The following is a 22,810-nucleotide window of genomic DNA, read 5'->3' on the forward strand; positions in this document are numbered from 1 at the left end:
GTGTGCGTGTGTGTGAGTGCGTGCGTGCGTGTGTACCAATTACACCATGTCATTTTTATTTATTGTTTTCTAAAGCTGAAACTAGGAACTATAACCACTTTCCCATCCTCAAATTTGATACCGCAGCCTGCTAAAACAGATTTCTGTTCGCTCTCTTTCCCTCCCAAAAGCATAGCGGTGTCTCCGTGGCCCACGGGTCGCTCTACTGCCTGCTGCACTGTCTCCACTTACAGTGTGACATCACTGGAGTTTCCCCTTTTGTAGAAGCAGCTGCGGCAGCATAAATACTACAGCCTCCCTGGCAGAAGTTCATTTAACACAATAGGCATATCGTCACTGCACACTGGAAGCACTTGGAGATACTGGCTGTTTGCACCAGATATTTAGCTGCCAGAGGGTTTCTATACAGAGCAGACAGTAACAGCTCAGTGGCAGCTAGAGGCAACATGGTGGCATACACAATGACATCAGGAGACTTGGAGACTGGGCTTGGTGATAGAACAGTTGTTGTGGTTGAGAAGAAGTCATCCCTGGGGTGGCAATGTAAGGTGTGCTGGGCCATCCTCATTGTGGCCCTTTGTGTAGCTGGAGCCCTGTTGTTTGCTTGGTACTGGAATGGAAGGCCAGAGACAATGGTAAGGAATACTTACCTCTCTGTCTGTCTGTCTGTCTGTCTGTCTGTCTGTCTGTCTGTCTGTCTGTCTGTCTGTCTGTCTGTCTGTCTGTCTGTCTGTCTGTCTCTCTCTCTCTCTCTCTCTCTCTCTCTCTCTCTCTCTCTCTCTCTCTCTTTCTCTGTCATAATTCAGAATGATGTAACCTAGTTGGCAGGGTAAAAATGAGACGTGCTATACTAATACTAATTTACTTTTGGACCATTGATTTGTCTTTTGACACAGATGCGGCCTGGCCAATCAGAAGCACGGCAGGAGCAAAAGCAGAACGAAACTTTTGCAACAGGTAAATGATTTGCCTTGTTGCTCTTTCCCAAATGCCGAGTATTGAATTCATCATGGGATATTTTGAGCCCTTACGGATCATTTGATCTTTTTTCCCTTTCCTTAGAACCTCACCACACATTGAGGAGAATTGGCAGCAGATCCAAAGCAGCCATCCATTTAGAGGGTGAGTCATAGTCAACCTTGACTTATCTTTCTGCAAACAATGAGTCCATGGTCTAGTTTTTCCACAGCCTCTCAAACTCTTTCTCTCAGCACAGCTTCTCATTTAGAAGTGGGTTGGCCATGAGGAAGTGACTGCACAAGTTATTTATTGCCTGCCTGACATTTTAAAACATAGGCCTACCTGACTTCCACATGGCCTACCTGTGGATTACTCACTTCTGTATTACACTATCTGCTAGCTCAAGATGTTCTAGCTCAAGCTCAAGTCTAAACATGTTCTTGTTTTGTTGTTTCTTTCTAGGCAGCTATGATGAGAGCAATGTATTAAAAAAACAGGTGGAGTGGAGGAAGGATCAAGGTCAGGGTTTTGCTCAGGGTGGATTCGGACTGGAGGACAACCAAATCATTATCCCGCAATCCGGTCTCTACTTTGTCTACACCCAGGCATCTTTCCGGGTCTCCTGCAGTGACGAGGAGAGCGCGAGCAAGCACAATGCACCACTCAGCCACAGAATCTGGCGTTACTCAGACTCCTTGGGCAGCAAGGTTTCTCTGATGAGTGCAGTGAGGTCAGCGTGCCAGCGTGCTTCTCAGGAGGACAACTACAGAGTTGGAGAGCGCTGGTACAATGCCATATACCTCGGTGCCGTGTTCCAGCTGCGCAAGGGAGACAGACTGTGGAGCGAGACCAATCAGCTGGCAGAGTTGGAGTCTGAAGGGGGCAAAACATTTTTTGGTGTGTTTGCACTCTAACACATGAGAGTAGGAACTTAAGGGAATGATTATAATAGTAACAGCTGTTACTAACTATGCTGTGGTATTTACATTACCCTATGTTTTATGTTAAAACTCGTTAGTCATCTTCATGATGACATGTTATCTTAAGATCTCCATGGAGATTATTTTCATGTAAATATTTTTTAAACTGCAACAGTTTGGAATATTATGACTATTTTATGCACTTTTGTACATTTTTATATAGACCAGAGATTGTAGGGTAAACTTTCTGAGCCAAGTGTTGACACAGCTCTTCACTGGAGAGTGCAGATTCATGGATTATTGTAATTTATTGTGTATTACTCAATAGTATTGCCACTTATCATCATGTATTATATTTATTGTCTTTATTTATATGTCATCAGGATTTGGTAAAAACAGTGATATTTATATATATTTTTATGTGTAGGCCTACATGAACTTGATTTTTCATTAAAATGCAGAAATGTGCTCAAGTTTATTGGGTTAGGTTTATTGTCTGTTATGTCACAACACAAACAGTTGAATCATCAAGGCGCCAAACACCAAGACACCAAACAAACATCTGCGGTCGAATAGGCAAACAACTTTGTCTAAGCCTAGACAGCAGCCTGCACTTTACAGCAAGCAAGTTTGTCCTATTATTTGACAAAGCCACAACGAAATGCCTCCGCAGCCAGCAAATACTTCCTCTGTGAGATCAGACGGGACGAGGGGAATTTCCTTCTTTTTGTGTCTTTGTGAGTGCTGTGTCAGGTGGAGGCCCACATAAGCCTCAACCCAGAGCGGGTTTTCCCCAATGACGCCCCCTCCCTCCATCCATCCTTCCCATCGCCCTCCTCCTTCACCCTCGCCCTTCCCCTCCCTCCGTTTCAGCATACCTCATCTTCAGTCAGCTGCAGAGGAGGAGGAGGAGGTGCTGCAAATGACGGGGAGGGAAGGAAGTGGATGGGAGGATGAGGTGCTTACATGCAGCTGCGCTTTTTTACATTGTCACATGCTAAATCATACAAACTGTCACTGTCGCGTGGAAACCTTGCATGTCCAAAACCGTTCCTTTTTTATATATAGGCCTACAGTATATATATAATTTGTAAAAAAAATAGCCGATCTACAAGCTTACAACAGCTCTGATAGTGACGTGTTGCTATTTTCACTATAGCTTTGTGTGACACGTACTACTTGTATGATGTAGGGCATATATTTACATACATGTAATACATGTACAAAACGAAACTAAAAAGTTGAAAAATAGACATACAAGGTTTCTGACCGACAGTACAGGAGATATCAGGCAAACTGTATGGGTTTGTCTGTCCGATAAACATCCACTTATTGTCGTGCTAATGAGGTTATTATGTTCCCATGGCTCTGTATGCAGGTGCTTTATTGTGTTCAAATCTATTTCACACATTCCTTTAGTGATCTCATTTAGGAGGTTAGTGGGCTCTGGCAAATCACACTGCAGAGGAATTATGTTTCACGAATAGAGAGACTGAGCATATCCCCTTAGAAATAGAAAATAAATAAACAATTGATGACATCTAGTGGTTGACATCCAAGTGCTTTGGGACTATAATATTGTAATCAAGAGGCACAACATTAAATGTCAACATAGGAAATGTAGTGAACCCATAAAATGGTGCATAGTACCAAATTATACTGCATTAAAGTTACAAATAGTTGGAAGATATGTAGAAAAAACAACAAGAAGCTGTTTATAAAATTATATCAATGACATACTTTTCCAAAAATGAAACTAGATAAAGTGCCCCTCGGGGCACAGATCTCCACCAGGGCAGGTCAGGTTGTGGCCTCCTGGTGGCGCTATAATAGGGCAATGTGAAAAGGGTGGCATTTCTTCTTACGCTTTGGATAGTTGGAGGATTTGAGGCATTTTGTTCCAAAAATGTGTTTTGCAAAAATCCACCTGTTGGTGGCGCTATAACAGGCCAATGTGAAAAGGGTGGGATATATTTCTCAGCCTAGTAGGAAAGTCTGTGAAAGATTTCACTTAAATTGCACGCTGCGTTCATGATTTGAGGCTTTTTGTTCAAAACGGGCCAATCCTGCAAACTTTGAAAGCCAATGTTAGCCAATTAGGATGGAATATGAAATATCGGACAGATCTGTCTTGAACACATGACTATATATATACTGTGTAACGATTTGCGGGATTTTTGGACAGAATCTGGAGGAGTAATATAAAAAAAATAGTTTTATAAAAGTTGGCCTCCTGGTGGCGCTATAACAGGCCATTCCAGAAAATTTGGGGCAGAGGTTCATGTCATCACTCACACACGCACACATGCGCGCGCGCGCGCGCACACACACACACACACACACACACACACACACACACACACACACACACACACACACACGGACGGACGGATGGATGGAGTGCAAAACATACTATCTCTCTCCATGCCTTCAGCCTGGTGGAGACAATAAGCCATGCTCATTTCAGCTACCATGAGAGATGATAATGAAATACACATACTGTAACCCAGTGAAAAACAATTGTTTTATTTGACCATAGTATCCATATAATTTGCAGACATATAATCTGTAACATAGTAACATTTAAAATTTTAGATAAGAGTGAATACAAATATTTTCAAATCCAGCTATATTTGTCATACATGTGCAAGATTATAGAACATTTCTTAAATGATCTTGGCATTCATATATTACACTGTCCCAGGAACTATACAGTTAATAAATATGGGCTATTTCATTCATCTATATCTTGAGACTACATTATGTCTTACTTCTCCATACCCTGAGCTTAAGTGTATTCATCACAACAGCAACAAAACAAGTAAGTCAAACATAATTTTGTCCAGTTAAAGTGCACCATGAAGAATATAGTATTTTAAATTTATCTGCCAATAAAGCTGTTAAGCATTGTTAAAATCCAAAAATGGCTAATGAATGAAATAGTACATTCAGATTAACTGCTGAATAAATATGGAGCATCAGATTCCTTTACATATCATTGTTTGATATATTGTTTTGTAGTTGTACAGTATCATACAAAATGAAAAACAAAATGGCAAAACACCCAAAAATATACTGCAGTGGTTGTGACTGCTTGTGGCTGTGTTTCAGAACACACATATCCAGATTGTCTTGTGGGAAAGAAAATGCAGGTCATCCATAAAAAAGAAATGACCATCATTATGTGTAATTATTAATTGTGTATTATCTTTTATATATACAGCCGTGTAAAAAAGAAAAAGAAAATCAACAGTTTTGGAAAACATTTTTCCATTGGCAAACACTATCAAAAATGTATAATACATAAAGTTATGATACATTTATCCTACCAAATGAGTCTCATTCTTGAAAGTTGGTACATCAGTATCAGTATAAGGATTTTATAAGATACAAAGTTGCACTTAAACATACAGTCCATACAACAGATATCCACACCTGCTCACTTCCTTAACCTCTTTTCTTTATGGCTATAGAATAATGCACATTATCGCTCTTCAGTGAATTCAGAATTCTTTTTTTTGCGTATTTAGTGTCTCTTCAAAGAATACTTAACTTCAGGGGGAGGAACAAGGAATTGTACATTGCTATGTCCCTTGGTAAATTCAACAGATTCCACGACTGAATCCCTCCAAAAGTTAACAAACAAAGTGAACGACAAATCCATTACAAAACAGATTACTGCTATTACAATATCAGCAAGTACTTTTCTAGTTGACAAACTTGAAAGAGGAAAAAGGCGGTAATAGATAGCAAACACATACATAAAGTTCTCCTATTAAAAAGCCTTGACATAAAGGTTCTACAACAGAACAGAATAACAACAAAGGAGAGGATTGCTCGAGAGATCTGTCCATTTAATAGGCCTCTGAAAAGGCTGCTGGGGATGTGCCCGTCTCTTGTTTTATCTGTCACCAGTGCCTTACAAGTAGGTTGTACCACAGTGAGATTAACTGTGAGCGCGGGTGTTATCTGCGTGATTCTCCCAATAGCTGCAAAGTGTAAAGCACTCCTATTAGCCTATTGTATTTGTGCTTCCGTGCCGTTTACGAAAACATTGCCATTGTGCTCATCACCGAAAAACGAAATAAAAAGAAGTTAGTCACAGTGTCCCCCTGTGTTTGTGTTCCTTCTGCGTGATGTGCTGCGCCCACTACCCCACCCCTCCATCCCTCAGGGGTTGGCTTTATTTATACAGCAGGGGGATCTGACTGTTGTGACAGTGGTTGCGGTTCATCTTGCTGTCTGCCTGGTAGACGTTGGACGAGTTGGAGAAGGAGGGCGGGAGCGCGTGATTGTCTGTGTTGGGATTGGGGTATCCGGGCGGCGGAAGCATGGATTTGGGGTCCGGTTGGGACGAGGGCGGAGGTGTGTTGTGGTTCTGATTCTGGCCCGTCGAGGGTCGTCTGCGGTTGCGCAGGGCTTGCCTCTCGGCCAGCTGGTTGCGGAGTGCCGAGACCCTCTCCTCTTTCTGGGAAAACGCAAAGTTCCATTTGGATGAGGTCCATGCACTTGTTTTAGTGCACGTGTATGTGTAATGTATGTGTATGTGTATGGGTGAACACTGTATGCACTTACCTCCTGAATGATCTTCTGCAGTTCCCTGTTCTCTCTCTCCAGCTGCCTGGACTTCTCCTCGTCGTTGTTGTTGGTGGAGGATCCAGTCTTCAGGGTGTCCTGTTGCTCTGACTGCCACTCTCCGCGGGTGATCAGTCGGCGCATCTGATCCAACACAGTAACAGGAAGTCAATAAACTGGACTCAAGTCTAAGAGTTGTGCACCGCTGTCAACGTGACAAAAATAGGTGACCTATAAGCTCCCAATGCATTGGATCGTGATGCGTCGCAAGCTTGTAGAATTTACAAGCTCACAACGTCCGACTCCAACGTACAATGTAGATATAGCTTATTTTTGGCCAAAGTCACCGACATGTAACTAAGTATAATTTAAGCATCAGACAGAGCAGTGAAAGGAGGAAGTCCAAAAATATACGAAGGGAGGGTGACCATTGTGTCGTCGAGGCTGCCTTTGTCTAGACGACTATTTTATTTTTATTACTGAAGAACAGGGCAGGGGTGCAGTCCACTCAGCATTTTCCGAGACCGAACAGAACATTGGGGGGGGTCCGGAAATGTGGGACTGAAATACATTCTCATACACGCATGTGCACATACACGCACGTGCACACGCACGCACACACGCACGTGCAAGCTTCAGGTGCTGCTCACTCACATTCATAACACTGCTGCATTGTGGACAATGTCTCGTCAATGAATGATTAACCAAAAGAGATATTTCCCTAATATAGGAAATATCCCTTTAAATATGTCAGTTGGTTTCATATTGTTTCGTGTGCTGTAAGCATTACAACCATCAACATTTATGTTGTATACTCGGCCTTATGCATCTGCTGTATTGAAAATGAACAGTGTTTTTTTATCTACACCAAATGTCTATGCCAAAAGAATGTGGGTGAATGTTCCCCCAGAATAGGGATGTTGGGGTTAGCGTTTATTTTCAGTGCAGGCAGACATTCACAAAGAGACAAAGAGCAAGGCGTACCTTGGGCACAAAGAGGACCACGAGCGTGATGTAGGCAGAAAAGACAATTGCCAGAGAGGCAAAGGCAAATGAGGCATCCTGCTGAGATGTAAGGATCATAGTCACTGGAGCAGTGATCATGCACAGTACCTGAGAGAGGGAGAGAGAGAGAGAGAGAGAGAGAGAGAGAGAGAGAGGGTTGAATAAAGTAGTGTTTCATGGGTCAGGACCCAGTTTTGGGTTGTGGAGCGATTTTTATGGGTCGTAAGTAAATTGAAAAATATTATATATAAATTTTCAAAACTTTGTCTTACGAAATCTTTTCAAAAATCAACATTTTACTGGATTAAAAAAGAAGAATTAAAAAAATAAGTCCATAAATGTAAAGGAAACTAGTAGTGAAAATAGTAGATCTACTATCTATTTGGGTCGAATGTTGGAACAAGGAATAAAAACGAAATAAAAAGATGAAGAGAGTGTAATAGAGATGAGGTGCAGGGTGGGTGGGGTGCTTGGCTGAGGAGTCACATCTATACAAGCAGAAGGCATCTGTTTATCATTCCGATTAGGGCCCCCGTGTGAAAACTGTATTAAAAAGTCATGAGTGTTGTGGCACAGTCACCCTTATTGTCATCTCATCTCCAGACCGGCGGCATCACAGCTCAGCAAAGAGGAAGGAGGTTCTTATTTCCCCAGATATCATTAACTATTGACATTGTCATAAACACAGCTGTGTGTGTGCGTGTGTGTGTGCATGCGTGCGTGCATGCGTGCGTGCGTGCGTATGTGTCATCATAATTTACATTATGTTGCATTAGACCGGTCTCATATTATGCAGCAAACATGATGGAATTAGAACACTAGGATGTTTGTTTGGCCACATATCACCGTCTCATAAATAATCACGAACGACAGATCAATGATGAAGTCGATGCCTTCGCTAATTACATCACCAGGGCTTCAAATAATTCATAATGTGAGTCAACTGTTAAAGGACTAGTGAAAACATTTTACAGTCTGTTCAGAGAGAAGACCGTGTAGCTTGAGACATTAACTCCTTGGACACTGAGCAAGCCACTGCAATTGGAATGAATTCACATCACTTTCAATCTTGTCTGTGTGTCTAACATTTGATTTTAATAAGTGTAAAGTGCATCTGGATGATTCACTTGCTATTAACAGTTGCGTAACAATTTCTATGATTGCGCTGTGCAATTGTGTGAAGTGTGTGTGTGCGTGCGTGTGTGCGTGTTTTAAGGCTGGTCCCACTATGATAAGATGGAAAAGTATGACTTGAAATGGGAGCGATAGTAGCATCTATACTGTATGATTGGGGTCTGATGGTGTTTCTGTCTCTGGAATATGCAAAAACGTACTGGATAACCAGTGTGTGGTACAGAAGAATATTTTCGAATGGGGTGGGCTTCTACAGTATGGGTCTTGTAGTTGTACATTACTGTTTAACAAGTAAGACGCGCAAACGCGGGAAGCGAACGCAGCTCGTGTGTGTGTGTGGTTGTGTGTGTGTGTGTGTGTGTGTGTGTGTGTGTGTGTGTGTGTGTGTGTGTGTGTGTGTGCTACAGCTGCGCCCTGTGTGTGTGTGTGTGTGTGTGTGTGTGTGTGTGTGTGTGTGTGTGTGTGTGCTACAGCTGCGCCCTCTGGTGGCGGGCGGGTGGTGTCACAGCGGGACAGACAGACACACACACAGACACACAGACAGACATGAGCAGCAGGGTCTCATAGTAAGTGGCTCACTGCGTTCGCAATTATGCATCTGTATGTTCTGTTGAATGTATACTGTAATTATTTTTTTTCTTTTACTGTTAGTGTCTGCAGTTGTAAGTTTCTTTGAATCCTGCATCAGATCATTTTAACAGTCCATGGTAACACTGTTTTGTTGTGTTTGGTGTCTATATGCCCTGAAAATAATAAAGTATTAATCATAAGAAAGGCCGCTCCCACTATATGGTATGCTCTGATCTTAACCAAAATACACCAAAGTGATCTTGTAGTCTGTAACCAGTAATAACCACCGTTCATAATATTGTACACATGCATATCATTTCTGTCTGGTGGATATAAAAAAAAAAAAGAAACTACAAGCTTGTAAATCTACAAGTTATAGATATGCCATTTTAGCTACTTTTGTATGACACTGAAGTATGAGTATGAGGGCATTAATTACGAAAGAACATAAAAAGAAATATGGCGAAAGCAGCACCACGAGAACACAGAACGCTACTGAAACCACAGTACTACTGTGGAGGGCATAGTTAATAACTGATGAAAGATTAGGAAAATGCAGGCAAATCCACCACTTGGTGAAAAGCTCAGATAGATTTTAACTTTTAATGATGCCAAGAGTTCAGCCTCTCAATAAAGCAATAAAGGTGAGCTATCATGTAATTCACAGATTGTCTTTGGCTCCCATGTCTCTCTAACTCACTAAGTGTTCCCCTCAAGCCTTTGCTCTTTTCTCTTTTGGGAATATAGTACATTTACAGAGAGTACATTTGTTCCTGAAGTAGGGACCATCCGACAGCATTTCATTACTTCCACCAACTATTGATCTTGTCCGTGTTTTATGTTTGTTCAGGTTGTCAAACTGTTTTTTTTAATAGCCAAAATATAGGCTAATAAGTAAGGCTGCATGATATATCGAACATGTACCTTCATCAGAGTGGAGAATATAAGTATAAATCAAGTTGAGCAAATCCACTCTTCTCTGCCCCTCTCTCTAACAGACACAGTTAACGATTGCTTGTTAAGTGCCTGCCAGACAGACAATCAGATGAAATGAAGGCAGGTGTAGAGTAGAGTGTAGACTAGTGAACTGAACATGTTCTCTTTATATCAAGTACTTCATACCAGCCCCTTATGAAACTACTTCTCCCCAAATCCAAATGGATTTCATTTTCCATCCTGAATGGCAGTAACTAGCATACAATGAGAACTGAGAAGATCTCCACAAAGGTTTACTCATCAAAACTGATTATAAAACTGTAACCATCAAAGCATGCACTCAACATATAATGGTTATGTGACCATGGCATGTGCATAATATAAAATATTATACGTTTTATCTGATATTGATTAATATGGGGGGTGGGTTCAATTAATCGATTAATAATCGGCAGAGCTGTCGACTATTCGATTTGGCTGATGGTCACTTTGTGGCATCCCTACAAGTTACAACAAGTGAGTAAGTGACTATCTCTCTTCTATACTGGTGTGTGGCGTCTCTTGCGTGATATGATGAAGTGGAACGGTGCCAGTAGCCCGTGCACATTATAGGGACAATGAATGTGGCCAGATCCATCTTCTCTTTCTGTCATAGTGACATTGTCCTGCATCAGATCATGTCCAAATCAGGTTCTCCAATCTCCAGTAGCCTCTTCAGTTTTTTGAAGATCTTTTGAGTGGTGCAACCACTCCCTTACGGAGCTATGTGTGTGGCTGGCTGGGTCTGAGCACTATGTGTGTGTGTGTGTGTGTGTGTGTGATAGATAGATATTATAGCAGTGACTGACTGAAACATCGAGCGTGCGTCCGCAACTGGTTGTGGCCCCTATCAAGTGACCTTTTGACCAATGCGGCCCTCGCCCCAAGTTGAGTTCGACACCCCTGGTTTAGTATGTCTTTAGCCTATACTGTAGGTCAATGTAACAATAATCCAGAATCGGACACCAGCTGTATAGTCACAGCTACTGTAGCAATATATTAAACTGTCCAGTCTCTATGGTGACATTATACATACTACATAATGACTGCTCTGCTCCAGCTAGTGTATGTACAGAATAGTTAGTATCCTTTGGTGTGTGCAGAGGTATTTTGTAAGCCAACAAAACACCTGGTGCAGAATTATAGGACAAAATAATTATAGTGACAACTTCAGTACACAATGCTCATTCTAAATGTCATCTAGCAGTATTCCGTGCTCTATGGACCAGAAATAGCAGAAAATTGATTGTTACTTTTGGCACACAACACCGTCATAATCATATACAGAAACAAAAAGTAGGCTTCAAAGTGTACTGGCATCGTTTTTTGATTTGCACTCACAGCAACGTTGTAAATAGCCATCCCCACAGCCCGATGGTCATTGATCTTCTCTGTAGAGACGGACTTGGTTTCGTAGGCCAGAAATATACCCAACAACAGCAGCAGACCCTTGTAGCCATACACCACGCCTGGAAAACAAAGGGGAAAAGTAAGGGATAGAGATTAGAGAGAGATCAGGGCGTTAAAATAATACATTATTAAATGGGTGAGTTGGTGATCGTGAGCGAGGCAGACAGAGGCTGCCAACATTGAGCAAACGAGCAAGTGAGGGAGGCAGCGAGCAAGTGAGTGATTGGGAGAGACATAAAGCACGGAAGAAAAACAAAACAGAGAGGAAGAAATATCCTGAAAGAACACAACTACAGAGTGACTAACTGAGTGCGAGAGGGGAATATAACGCGAGGGAGTGACATCAAATGAAAAGAAGAGAACTCCTATGAGTGACTCTTGACGAATGCTGGACATGTTTCCTTCAATGTTACGAGAGCGATGGCCCAGTTTGTGACCCACATCATTTGAATTTCAAGATCATAATCCTTTCCGTAAGAGCTGCTGCCATTACTTTGAAGGACATGGGAGGGTGATGAGAGAGACAGAAAGAAGAACGATGAGACGATAAAGTGTAAAAAAAATCTGAATGAATAATAAAGCAAGTGTGTGTGTGTGTGTGTGTGTGTGTGTGTGTGTGTGTGTGTGTGTGTGTGTGTGTGTGTGTGTGTGTATGTGTCACACAGTCTTTCTCTCATTACTATCAGGATAAGTATTAAATTATAAACAGTAGGAACATGAATGTATTTTTTCATTGTCTCCGCCAGGCCGAAGGCTGCCTCACAATAAGCTATGGGCATGGCCTGGGGAAGTTCTGTGCTCAGAGGAGCAAATATTTCTAGTTAAATAAATGAACTAAACGCACAAAAGTGGAATCTGTCAGCGTATAATTTCGGAATCATATCAAACCATGGGTCTAAATGAATTTGACAGAGGGAAGGTTATTGTACCATGTACCCCTACATGAGGACATCTAGATACGCATTTGTCTGTCTTTGACAGAGACATTCAAATGAGAGAAAGCGAGCGAGTCTGTGACTCAGAGGAAGAGAGTGGTGAAGGGAAGTGTAAAGACACAATAAAAGAGAAAGAAGAATACCAAGCCAAGTGTTCATCTTTTCTGAGCTGCAGTGTTCCAACAGTGGCTGAATGAGGACGTCCAGGTCTCCTTTGGGGGCCTCCCTCGTGAACTTCTACTCACATGGACGGACACAGAGGGAGAGAGAGAGTGATGGCGAAGGTGGGGAACGACAGCAAGGGAGAAAGAGGGAGAAAGGCCATGAGAAATGATGACACAGCAACACAGTGGGGAGTAGGAAAAAGTGCACACTAAGCATAAATCTGGTGATTGTATAGTGTAGAGGACAAGATCCCCTGGAGTACAGAGGTCGTCTGGGCTGCAGTAATGACTGAATTTTGATACCAGGTGGATGGATATTACGAAAATCTAAGTTGCTTAAGCAAAAATTCACTGTCACTGAGAAACAAGTGGCCAAGTCTATGAAACAAGCACACATGAAAATAGCTGATCTACAAGCTCTCAGCGACACATTGTGAGGTTGTACATCCATTATTTAAAAAATTGAGAATAAATCGAAATATTTTGAATATTTTTAAAAGATAAAAAAAAGGCACAAAATATGTTCAGATGGATGTCTGTGGACAATTACATAACCTATTAATCTGGGGTTCCTTGATGTGAAGAAATGTGGAAGCAAGCCCAAATAAGCAACTACTAGAATCAAGCCCAAAAATCATCAACCAGCAACTACCAATAATTTATTTGCAAGTGACTTTACAAAAAGACAAGTCAAAGGTTGCATATATGCAGACATGGCAACACGGCCTGAAGGAAGGAAAGGACACACACAAGGAGCCCCAGTACCTTGGCGGGGAAAAACGTGGATATAAATGCACCATTTACCATTTAACCCGTTATGCAATGTTTAGCCAATTACAGTGCAGAATGGCACACTTTCAAGCTACAAATTTTGGCCATATCCGTTCTGCTGAAGAAATACTCTATTCTTACCTCTTGATCTTTTTTCAGGGCCTCAATTCGTATTTGCGAATCTATCTTTGAGGATCTCTGTCTCTTTGAGGATTTCTGTCTTTCTCCATCTCTTTCTGTCTCTCTCCAACCTTTATTGTCTCTTCAAGGCCCTAATTTGTCTCTTGCGAATCTGTCTTTGAGGATTTCCATCTCTCTTCATCTCCGACCTATCTTTGAGGATCTCCGTACCTCTTCTGTTAATTTGGTAAAGTACATCGGGTCATTGGTTCGTATCAAATCATTGGTTCGTATCAAATCGAATCAAATCGTGTCAAATCTTCTCTCTCGGCTGCCTCTTTCTCCCACTTTTTCCAGGGTCTTTCTTTTACTTAAAAAATAAAAATAAAATAAAAAATAGAATGTAAAAAAATAAGGTTAATTTATTAGGTTATTACATTTTTTCTTTTTTCCAGTTAATCACAATGCATAATCACAATGCCAATGTCATGGTGATTTTGTCACCAGAAAGTAAATTATGACGTCTCTTTTCATTTTGATATTTGAATTTTTGAATATCTAATGCTGGTAATGAAATCTTAATTAAAAAAACAAGTTTAGTTTTTTATGTTGGTAAAATGGTATAATAAATAAATAATATAAATTATGTTGTTAATAAAACATAAATAACATAATATTTAAGTTTGTATTTCTTTCCTCACTGCCTAGGTTTTCAAGTAAATCCATATTTTCATTGTTTAAGTCTTGGACTTCTAATGCTATGATTTTCAAATTAAGTCTATTCTTTTTATCCATTTTCTATTTTATCCAATTCAACCAGAAAATGTATATCCTTTTCAAACAACCTATGTACACTGATTGTACAAACCACTGACAGCTCCTACGTAACAGTTAGTTTCACATCCGTTTCTGATATTTCAATTAATTACATATGTCACTTGCCTTTCATCCATGAACAGAAGTGCATGCTCTAAATCTAAAAGGTGAAATCGATAACGGATCATTGCTTTCAAAAGGTTGGTCTATTTCATGGAAGGCCAAGGTTGTCAACATTGTTCCCAGCCTTATCTCATCTCACGAGAAGAAAAGCCTGGAAAAGAACTACAGCCGAAAGAGTCTATAGGGAGGGAACTCTGTTGTCTTTTTTTGTTGTACAAACTCGGTTTTCATGACCTGGAAATGTAAACCGCCTTAATATAACTTCCTGTGGGACTTTAGGTCAGTGCTTCCTGTAGATTCCTATATACAGGATCTCCTCACTGGTCATAGTACCACAGCACCTCAAAGGCCATAATAACAAGGCTCCCAAACATCCCAAAACAAACTAGACAGGCTACTACTTGGCCTAACTCCCACAACCCACCTCACCCCTGCTCATTTTGATATGTTTGGAATGGCTTAGGGTTGACGAGTCTGACGACAGAGTACAGCACTCAACCACTCTCAAGTTGCAGCTGCACTTACGGGCGGCTGCAATTCGAAACTGGCCCCTGTAAAAAAGTTGAAGTTGGGGCACTCACTTCTGCTGATTATAGGAAAATTACAAAGAGGTGATCAGATGAAGCAGCTTAGCAGCCTGACTCTGGACATCTCCATTGCAGGCGCGCGGTGCGCACCACTCTATACCAAACTAATTTGGCATACGGCTTACGGGTGCTTTTAAACTCCACTGCCTTCCCAAATGCGTGTGACCAAAATAGCAATTTAGGGGAAAGCGTGCCAACACGCCCATGACCACACCTCTAGGTGCAAATACCGGTGTCGGCATAATAGATGGCGGGTGACGCTGGACCAAAATACCATTAATGACCATTAATGAATTGCGACTTGCGGGTCACGTCGTGGGTAACGACGGTGACGAATATTAGACTGTTAAGGCCTATTCATAGTCTGGATTTTCAGTGGTAAGGTGACCACCGCTCCGGTGGTGAGCTGACCACCGGAGCTGAAATAACGTTGAGCGGTGGTGAGTAAAAACAGAGAGAAGGGCTGGAGCGGTGGTGGTGGTTTGCTCTTCACCGCGGCTCGTGACGTCATGTTGTAGTTCGGTGGTCACCCCACCACCGTAAAACCAGACTATGTATGAGCCTTTATTCATCTCAACTAAAGTCTTGGTCCACTTTGACCAAACCGATTGATTAATAGATTACTTAACTACAGTATGACAAACTGACAAAAATGATTACTGTAAATCAAGCATAGTCACAAAGCACATTTTTATAAAGGAGCCCTTCTTTCCATTTTGTGTTGCATAAGAGCAGACACGGCAAATGTACTTGAAAACCAGCGCTGTATATCTATAGTTTGTAAAGATGTGTACGCCACCAAGAGGGGGGCGGCGTCTGAAAAGCTAGCGGCGCCATTTTTGTGGGATTTAAACTCTCGCCAACATGACTCAGAATAGAGTGACGGTGGTCTGTTTTTGTAAACAGTAAGCCAACACCAGGATGGAAAGAAAAAACGTCAGGCTCGACATACCTTACACGGATTACAGGGCACCATTGTGAGATGCACGTCGTTTGTTTAACTCCCTCTGGTGTTTAAAAAAAGAACGCACACGGATAGTCGCTCACTGTAAACAAACCAGACAATCCCAGAAGTATGGCGGCCGCTACCACGTGACACATATGTTGACGCCCCCTCAAGGAGATTTTGGTACGCTCTAGCACCGGTTTCCAGAGCTGACCTATGGTTGTCCCGAAACAACCCCGGCGGAAAAGAACAGCATATTAGGAGCAGAACAGGAGGTGATTATTTTGGGCACTTGGGGCGTGAAATTAAAGGTGGTACGAGTGGTAAAGCAGAAAAATATGTACAAGACAGGCGGTACTGTGACAGATAATAGGTGAAACGATGTGACACTGATCCTCACTACAGCCCTGGTTCCCAACGTGGGGTCAGGGACCCACAGGGGTCCTTGTTGAGCTTCCAGGGGTCCCCAGCTAATGATTTATTGCGACGGTCGCAATAAATCACACACTTCATGTCAGTCAGTCCGTCACGCCTCGTGACACACTCCATATATGGACATCTTCATATATGAAGATCACAACACTGACCTCATGAAACCCTGGGTAGCCATACATATAGGCATGAAGAGTGGATTATCACCTAAATCTGCATATGGAGCCGGCCAGCAACTCTACATCTGACCTCACGGACACCATGTTGATCTGACCTCATCAAACCCTTAGATCTCCATATGTGGAGCTGACCTGTTCTGACCTCCCATATGTTGATCCTTCCCCACCCGTCCACCTGATACCTGTCAATTCAAACTCTAGACGGGCCCACCCCATTAGCGCAGCCGCACCCAGAAGCCGACGAGAATGAAGGCCCGGCCCTACCTGGGCCCTAACGAACTGGGCTGGCCTGAGGCCCCGCCTGGCCTTACTACAATTAGCACACAATTTACGCCCGAAAACGTCAATTAAAAATCACACCTGTGATTTGTCCAAACAAAATGGACCCTTACAGTTGCATGTATTTCCATTTCTATACTGTGACAGTTAAATTAACACATATATCTCAACATGGAAACAGAGAATCTCAACCAGACAAGGAAGAAGGTATACTTTACCTCCACGGTGATGTGGAGAGGGTCCACGATCTGCCAGATCATGAGAGACAGGAAGTCGATGGCCAGCAGCACCCCCACCGTTGCATACAGTTTCCATGGCTCCAAGTGCTGCCGGGGAGGATTATAGGAGAGAGAACGCACATCGACGTCAGAGATGCGCACAACAGGCAACCGCAACAATCACACACACACTGCCCAAGGACATCAGGAGCAGAGTCCACGAACAGAGACAGACGGCCGGGACTCCTTCTATAGGACAGGTGTCCTTGTGATTTCTGGATGACTGCACAACAGTTTGTCCGTGCCTGAGTGCGTAAATGTGTCAGTGAGATGATGGATCGTCGGATACAATTTTTCTGTGTTTGCGTGGGAGAGGGAGGGAGAGATAGAGAGAGAGAGACAGAGAGAGAGAGAGTGAGGGTGAGAATCAGAGACAGAGACAGAAAGAGAGACAGAGAGAGTGTGTGAGAGAGAGAGCATATCCATGTAGTTCTTTGGTGATGGAGCTGGTGTATTTGTGTGTATGGATTTAGAGGGCCGTTGGGGATAATGTGTGGGCGCATGCATTTGTGTTACATAGAGCTGCAGAACCTACACTATATCTATATTATGTTGTCATTTTACATCAAGATTTGCATTTAAAATAGGATCAATATGCATGAAGTGTCTATGTGTATGATATAAAAACACCCATATGAACTTCCATTATTCTATAGCATATAGAGCCATAATGAAAGAATTGCAGGCCAAAACAACAGCCAATCAAAACCCCCTTTGCTCTCCTATAGCAACAATCCTTGTTTTTATTTCATGCACAGTGGCACGCTACCAGCTACTGTACCTTCAACACAGCAATGAAATAAAACAGAAGAAAACAGATATTAACCACATGAACCATAGCATCCCTGTTCTGCATGGGGCAAACCCTTTTCAAAAATAACCGATCTACTATTTCCGGTGAAGAGATTTGGTGTAGGGGGAAAAAAGTACACAGTCCTTTCAATAGCAGTGGTTCCCAAACGTTTAGCAGATCTGTGAGCTTGTACTACTTATAACCCTCTTAAACGAATTTATTCGCTTTTTTGGGAATGCTTTTTGAAAATGTTTTGAAATAAATAATTAAAAACAAAATGTAGGAAACAAAAAATAAAGGGACCCATAAAAATGTGTCCGTGACCCACAAATGGTTCTCGACCCAGTGTTTGGGAACCAGTGGTATATACAGTATAGGATGGTTAAACAGCTTTGGTTGCCTCTCCAGTTGAGTTGCATGAAAATGATTTGAGCAGCTACCCCAACACACACACACACACACACACACACACACACACACACACACACACACACACACACACACACACACACACACACACACACACACCACAAATCCTCCTTCGCTGTTTCTGACACACGGCAAAGTTTCTTTAAATACTTTTGCACAGCATTCTCTGGCAAATTGCCCTTCTGTGGACATGAAGAGCGTTGAAAGTCAACCCGATTCGTCGTGCACTGGCTAAAATAATAAAGCCCCTGAAGGGTGGCTTTCTGCATAGAACTTTAATACTCATCCATATTCATAAATATTCCACAAATGGCTTAATCTCCCATTCTTCTGATTAGGTCTTAGAAATTCCCACAACACATCGTAGACTGGCAGTATCTCGCTGGTTCCAGGTCACACTATCTTTGAGAGGAGGCACACTGTGTGTGAGAATTAACACACGCGCGTGTACGCACGCGCTCTTGCGTTTATAACACATGCCCGCATGAATAATCAGGCTACGTATAGTGCAGGGGTCTGGCTTCCCGTGGGTGTGTGTGTGCCTCAGTGCTGTATCTTCATGTGCATGTCCGTGTCTGTCCATGCATTCATGCATGTATTTGTGTGTGTGTATGGTGTGTGTGTGTGTGTGTGTGTGTGTGTGTGTGTGTGAGGGTGTGTGTGTGTGTGTGTGTGTGTGTGTGTGTGTACATTTTCAACTGCATATATATATTAGGCCCAAAGTAGGGACGCCACGTTGACATGTTTTTAATTGGGACACATCAGCTGCACAATAGCGATAGCGATGTCATCAAAAAAGGTCAATTGCCATGTGGGGCTCTACTGTATGTGTTTCCCGAACAATGTGTCGGGACCCATTTTTGGTATACAGTTAATATCATATTTGTATATGTCCTACAAACAAAGAGTTTTAAAAATAAAATGCAAAATTAACAAGTTTCAGAAATTTTCTAAAACAATCCAAACAGATTTCAAAATAGTTTTTTGAAAGAAATCAAAAATCAAAATCAAATCAAACAGGACGTTCTGGGCCCAGGCCGTAGCGTAACGGTCTGGGCACCGGACTGGTAATCCAGTCGCAGTGTGCCGCGGGTTCGACTCCCGGACCCGACACGGCCTTTACTGCATGTCATCCCCCCATCTCTCTCCCGTTTCCTGTCAGCCTACTGTCTGTCCCTTCAAAAATCAATAAAAGGCGTAAGCCGCAAAAAAATATCTTAAAAAAAAGAAAAAACAGGACGTTCTGCATGATGATCGATGAGTGCTTTTACTTTTGGTAAAATTGTGATTACCGGACTTTTACTTAAAGGTATATTCAGTGATTTCACTCAAAAAACCTTAGGTTATAATATGGTGGTCTCAGAGATGGCCGCACACCCAAATATATATATGGATAGTTTCTCTCCAATCGAGCTCTCTGATTTCACTTCAATGATATCTTCCTCAAAATCAACGACATGTACCCTGGATCCAGTTCCGACTAGATTACTCAAAGAGGTCCTGCCTCCGGTTGGTACATGCCTACTCAATATGATCAATATGTCCTTGGTGACAGGCTACGTGCCACAATCTTTTAAGGTAGCGGTAATCAAACCTCTACTCAAAAAGCCTACTCTTGATGCAGGCATTCTAGCGAACTATAGACCTATATCGAACCTTCCATTTCTCTCCAAAATTCTCGAGAAAGCAGTCGCCAAACAGTTATGTGACTTTCTACATAACAACAATTTATTAGAAGGCTTTCAGTCAGGCTTCAGAGCTAACCATAGCACTGAGACGGCACTGCTGAGAGTTACAAATGACCTCCTGACTGCAGCAGATAATAACCTCCTCTCCGTACTGGTGTTGCTGGACCTTAGTGCTGCATTTGACACTATTGACCACCACATTCTGCTACAGAGACTGGAGCATCTGGTTGGCATCAGGGGTGACGCACTGAAATGGTTCGAGTCCTATCTGTCTGATCGATTTCAGTTTGTAGATGTCAATGATGGCTTCTCAACACGTGAAAAGGTCAAATACGGAGTCCCACAAGGCTCTGTGCTTGGACCAATACTTTTCTCCTTATATATGCTCCCTCTGGGCAACATCATCAGGGAACACTCTATACATTTCCATTGTTACGCGGACGACACTCAATTATATCTATCGATGAAACCGAACGAAACGGACCAATTAGTCAAACTTCAAGCATGTTTTAAGGACATAAAGAGTTGGATGACCCGTAATTACCTACTCCTCAACTCTGACAAAACGGAAGTTATCGTGATCGGCCCTAAGCCCCTAAGAGACAAGCTAGCCGATGAGAACTTTTCCCTAGATGGCATTACCTTGGCCTCCAAGGCCACTGTAAAGAATCTGGGAGTTACCTTTGATCAAGATATGTCTTTCAAATCGCACATCAAACAAATCTCAAAGACTGCCTTTTTTCACCTGCGAAATATTGCAAAGGTTAGGCACATCCTATCCAAAAATTACGCAGAAAAACTTGTCCACGCATTTGTTACCTCAAGGCTGGACTACTGCAACTCGCTATTATCAGGCTGCCCAGGTAAGTCTCTGAAAAGCCTACAGCTAGTTCAAAATGTTGCGGCGCGTGTGCTGACAGGTACCAGAAGAAGAGACCATATCACTCCTTCACTGGCCTCCCTACACTGGCTCCCTGTCAAACACAGAATAGAGTTCAAAATTCTTCTTCTTACCTACAAAGCTCTCAATGGTCAGGCACCACAATATCTCAAAGATATCATTGATCCCTACAAACCAAATAGAACACCAGTGCGTCTACAGTATGCAAAAATGCTTACTGTCCCAAAAATATCAAAAGTTACAATAGGAGGCAGGGCGTTTAGGTCCCAGGCACCTCAGCTGTGGAACCTTCTCCCGGCTTCGGTCCGTGGGGCTGACACGCTCTGCACATTCAAGACTAGGTTGAAAACCTTTCTCTACGACAAAGCCTATAGCTAGGGTTGTCTCCAAGTCTAGCTGGATACCATAGTCGTACATTGTTGTGTGGGTCTGTCTCCCAGCAGTACTTGTAATATACACTATATAGGCTCCAGTAAGGCCTGCCAGTAATCCAACATCCGGGGAATCTCTCCCCGGAGTCTCTTTTCGTCCTCCCCGTCGCAGTTCTGTGGACCTCTAATATTAACCCCCAACTGACTGCCGAGTGTGACCGTGGATCAGGCCTCTTCATGGAGCCCACCAGAAGTGTGACCTGGACCCGGCCTCACAGAGCTCAACCAGATGTGGACCAGATGTGGACCAGCCCCCTCCACGGAGCCCACCTGTCTATTTCTGTCTATTTCTCTCTGTCTATCTCTCTCTCTCTCCCTCTACCCCCCCCCCCCCCCCCCCCCGACACAGTCGAGGCAGATGGCCGCCCACCCCAGAGTCGGGTTCTGCCTGACGTTTTCTCCTCTCCTAAAGGGGAGTTTTTCGTTGCCATTGTCGCAATATTGCTTGCTCTGGGTGGATCTTTGTTGGTTGTAAAGTGTCTTGAGACAACTCGTTGTGATTTGACACTATAATAAAATTGAATTGAATTGAAAAAATTGAATTGAATTGAATAGGTTTCGTTTTTGGCTGTGGGACCCAGCCTTTCGTACAATCAGGATAGAGAGTCAAAAACGAAACCTAAGGTTTTTTGACCCCCAGGGGTTAACTGGGGACAGGGAGGAACTCCTTATATGGCCAGCACACTCTATAGTAGGGAGGATTATCACACCAAAACAAAAAAATAAGTGATATTTGAATTAAGTGAAATCACTGAATATACCTTTAAAAGTAAAAACTGTGAGTACTTTTCCCACCACTATACTGTACAACTCACTGTACAACACTGATCCTCGACACATGGGGCCAGCTCATGCTCTCTTTAGAAGCTTACACTGTGAAATCTAGAGTGTTTCCTTAACTCTGAGAGTGAATATAAAATGGCTCTGTAAGGTTTTAATTTTATAAGGGATTTTATAAGTGTTAGTTTTTAACGTCAGTTCAACTGAGAGATGAAATTAACCATCACTCGTCAGCTCCAATGAGATCAACGTTACCTTGTCCGCGCCCCTTTAAAAGCACTACTCTCCTTCCCATCATTCACTTGTGCTTCCGTTCAGGTAGCACACAGACACGATTGAGAGCTCGCAGCTCACCATCATCATCCGTCATTTCCATCCAAGTTCAACATGGAGTCAACAAAATTCCTCCACGGCCGCAGCTTTCATCCCAGGACACACCGACGGGTGTTTCGCCAGCGTCCCAGGCCCTGCATGCCTCCATCAGATACAGTATCATTCTAATTGCTCGCTACTGCTATTTATCCACCTGAATGGTTCAACTCACAAAACAAACGTAACTGCTAACAGCCTAATTTCGATTCCGTTCCGATACTGCCTCCGCACGCAATA

General features: G+C 42.6%; 2 protein-coding genes across 3 annotated transcripts in view; one reads left to right on the top strand and one right to left on the bottom strand.

The window, feature by feature from the left end:
• Positions 1 to 404: 404 nt before the first annotated feature.
• On the top strand, positions 405 to 2,305 carry tnfb (tumor necrosis factor b (TNF superfamily, member 2)). Its single transcript, XM_083760734.1, has 4 exons — positions 405 to 635; positions 897 to 957; positions 1,063 to 1,122; positions 1,423 to 2,305. Exons 1-4 carry the CDS (start codon positions 447 to 449, stop codon positions 1,872 to 1,874), a joined length of 762 nt encoding a protein of 253 aa, XP_083616860.1. The 5' UTR covers positions 405 to 446; the 3' UTR covers positions 1,875 to 2,305.
• A 2,466-nt stretch (positions 2,306 to 4,771) lies between these two features.
• The window catches only part of gabbr1a (gamma-aminobutyric acid (GABA) B receptor, 1a), a gene marked incomplete at its 5' end in the record, with an annotated part of 64,599 nt that continues 46,560 nt past the window's right edge, over positions 4,772 to 22,810 (bottom strand). For both annotated transcript variants that reach the window (XM_083761546.1, XM_083761547.1), the window contains 6 exons: positions 4,772 to 6,348; positions 6,456 to 6,599; positions 7,440 to 7,568; positions 11,481 to 11,608; positions 12,628 to 12,721; positions 17,120 to 17,227. In XM_083761546.1, the coding sequence (XP_083617672.1) occupies positions 6,064 to 6,348; positions 6,456 to 6,599; positions 7,440 to 7,568; positions 11,481 to 11,608; positions 12,628 to 12,721; positions 17,120 to 17,227 (888 nt within the window). In that variant the 3' untranslated portion in view covers positions 4,772 to 6,063. The remainder of the gene's footprint in view (positions 6,349 to 6,455; positions 6,600 to 7,439; positions 7,569 to 11,480; positions 11,609 to 12,627; positions 12,722 to 17,119; positions 17,228 to 22,810) is intronic.

This window comes from Protomyctophum parallelum, assembly GCF_964188405.1.
Source record: "Protomyctophum parallelum genome assembly, chromosome: 3".
NCBI lineage: Eukaryota > Metazoa > Chordata > Actinopteri > Myctophiformes > Myctophidae > Protomyctophum > Protomyctophum parallelum.

What these genes read in the sequence shown, in the direction of transcription:
- tnfb (XM_083760734.1), top strand. Translation starts at nt 447, where the DNA reads ATGGTGGCATACACAATGACATCAGGAGACTTGGAGACTGGGCTTGGT. An exon ending in GAACGAAACTTTTGCAACAG is followed by an intron (nt 958 to 1,062) that starts GTAAATGATTTG and finishes CCCTTTCCTTAG; the next exon opens with AACCTCACCACACATTGAGG. An exon ending in AGCAGCCATCCATTTAGAGG is followed by an intron (nt 1,123 to 1,422) that starts GTGAGTCATAGT and finishes GTTTCTTTCTAG; the next exon opens with GCAGCTATGATGAGAGCAAT.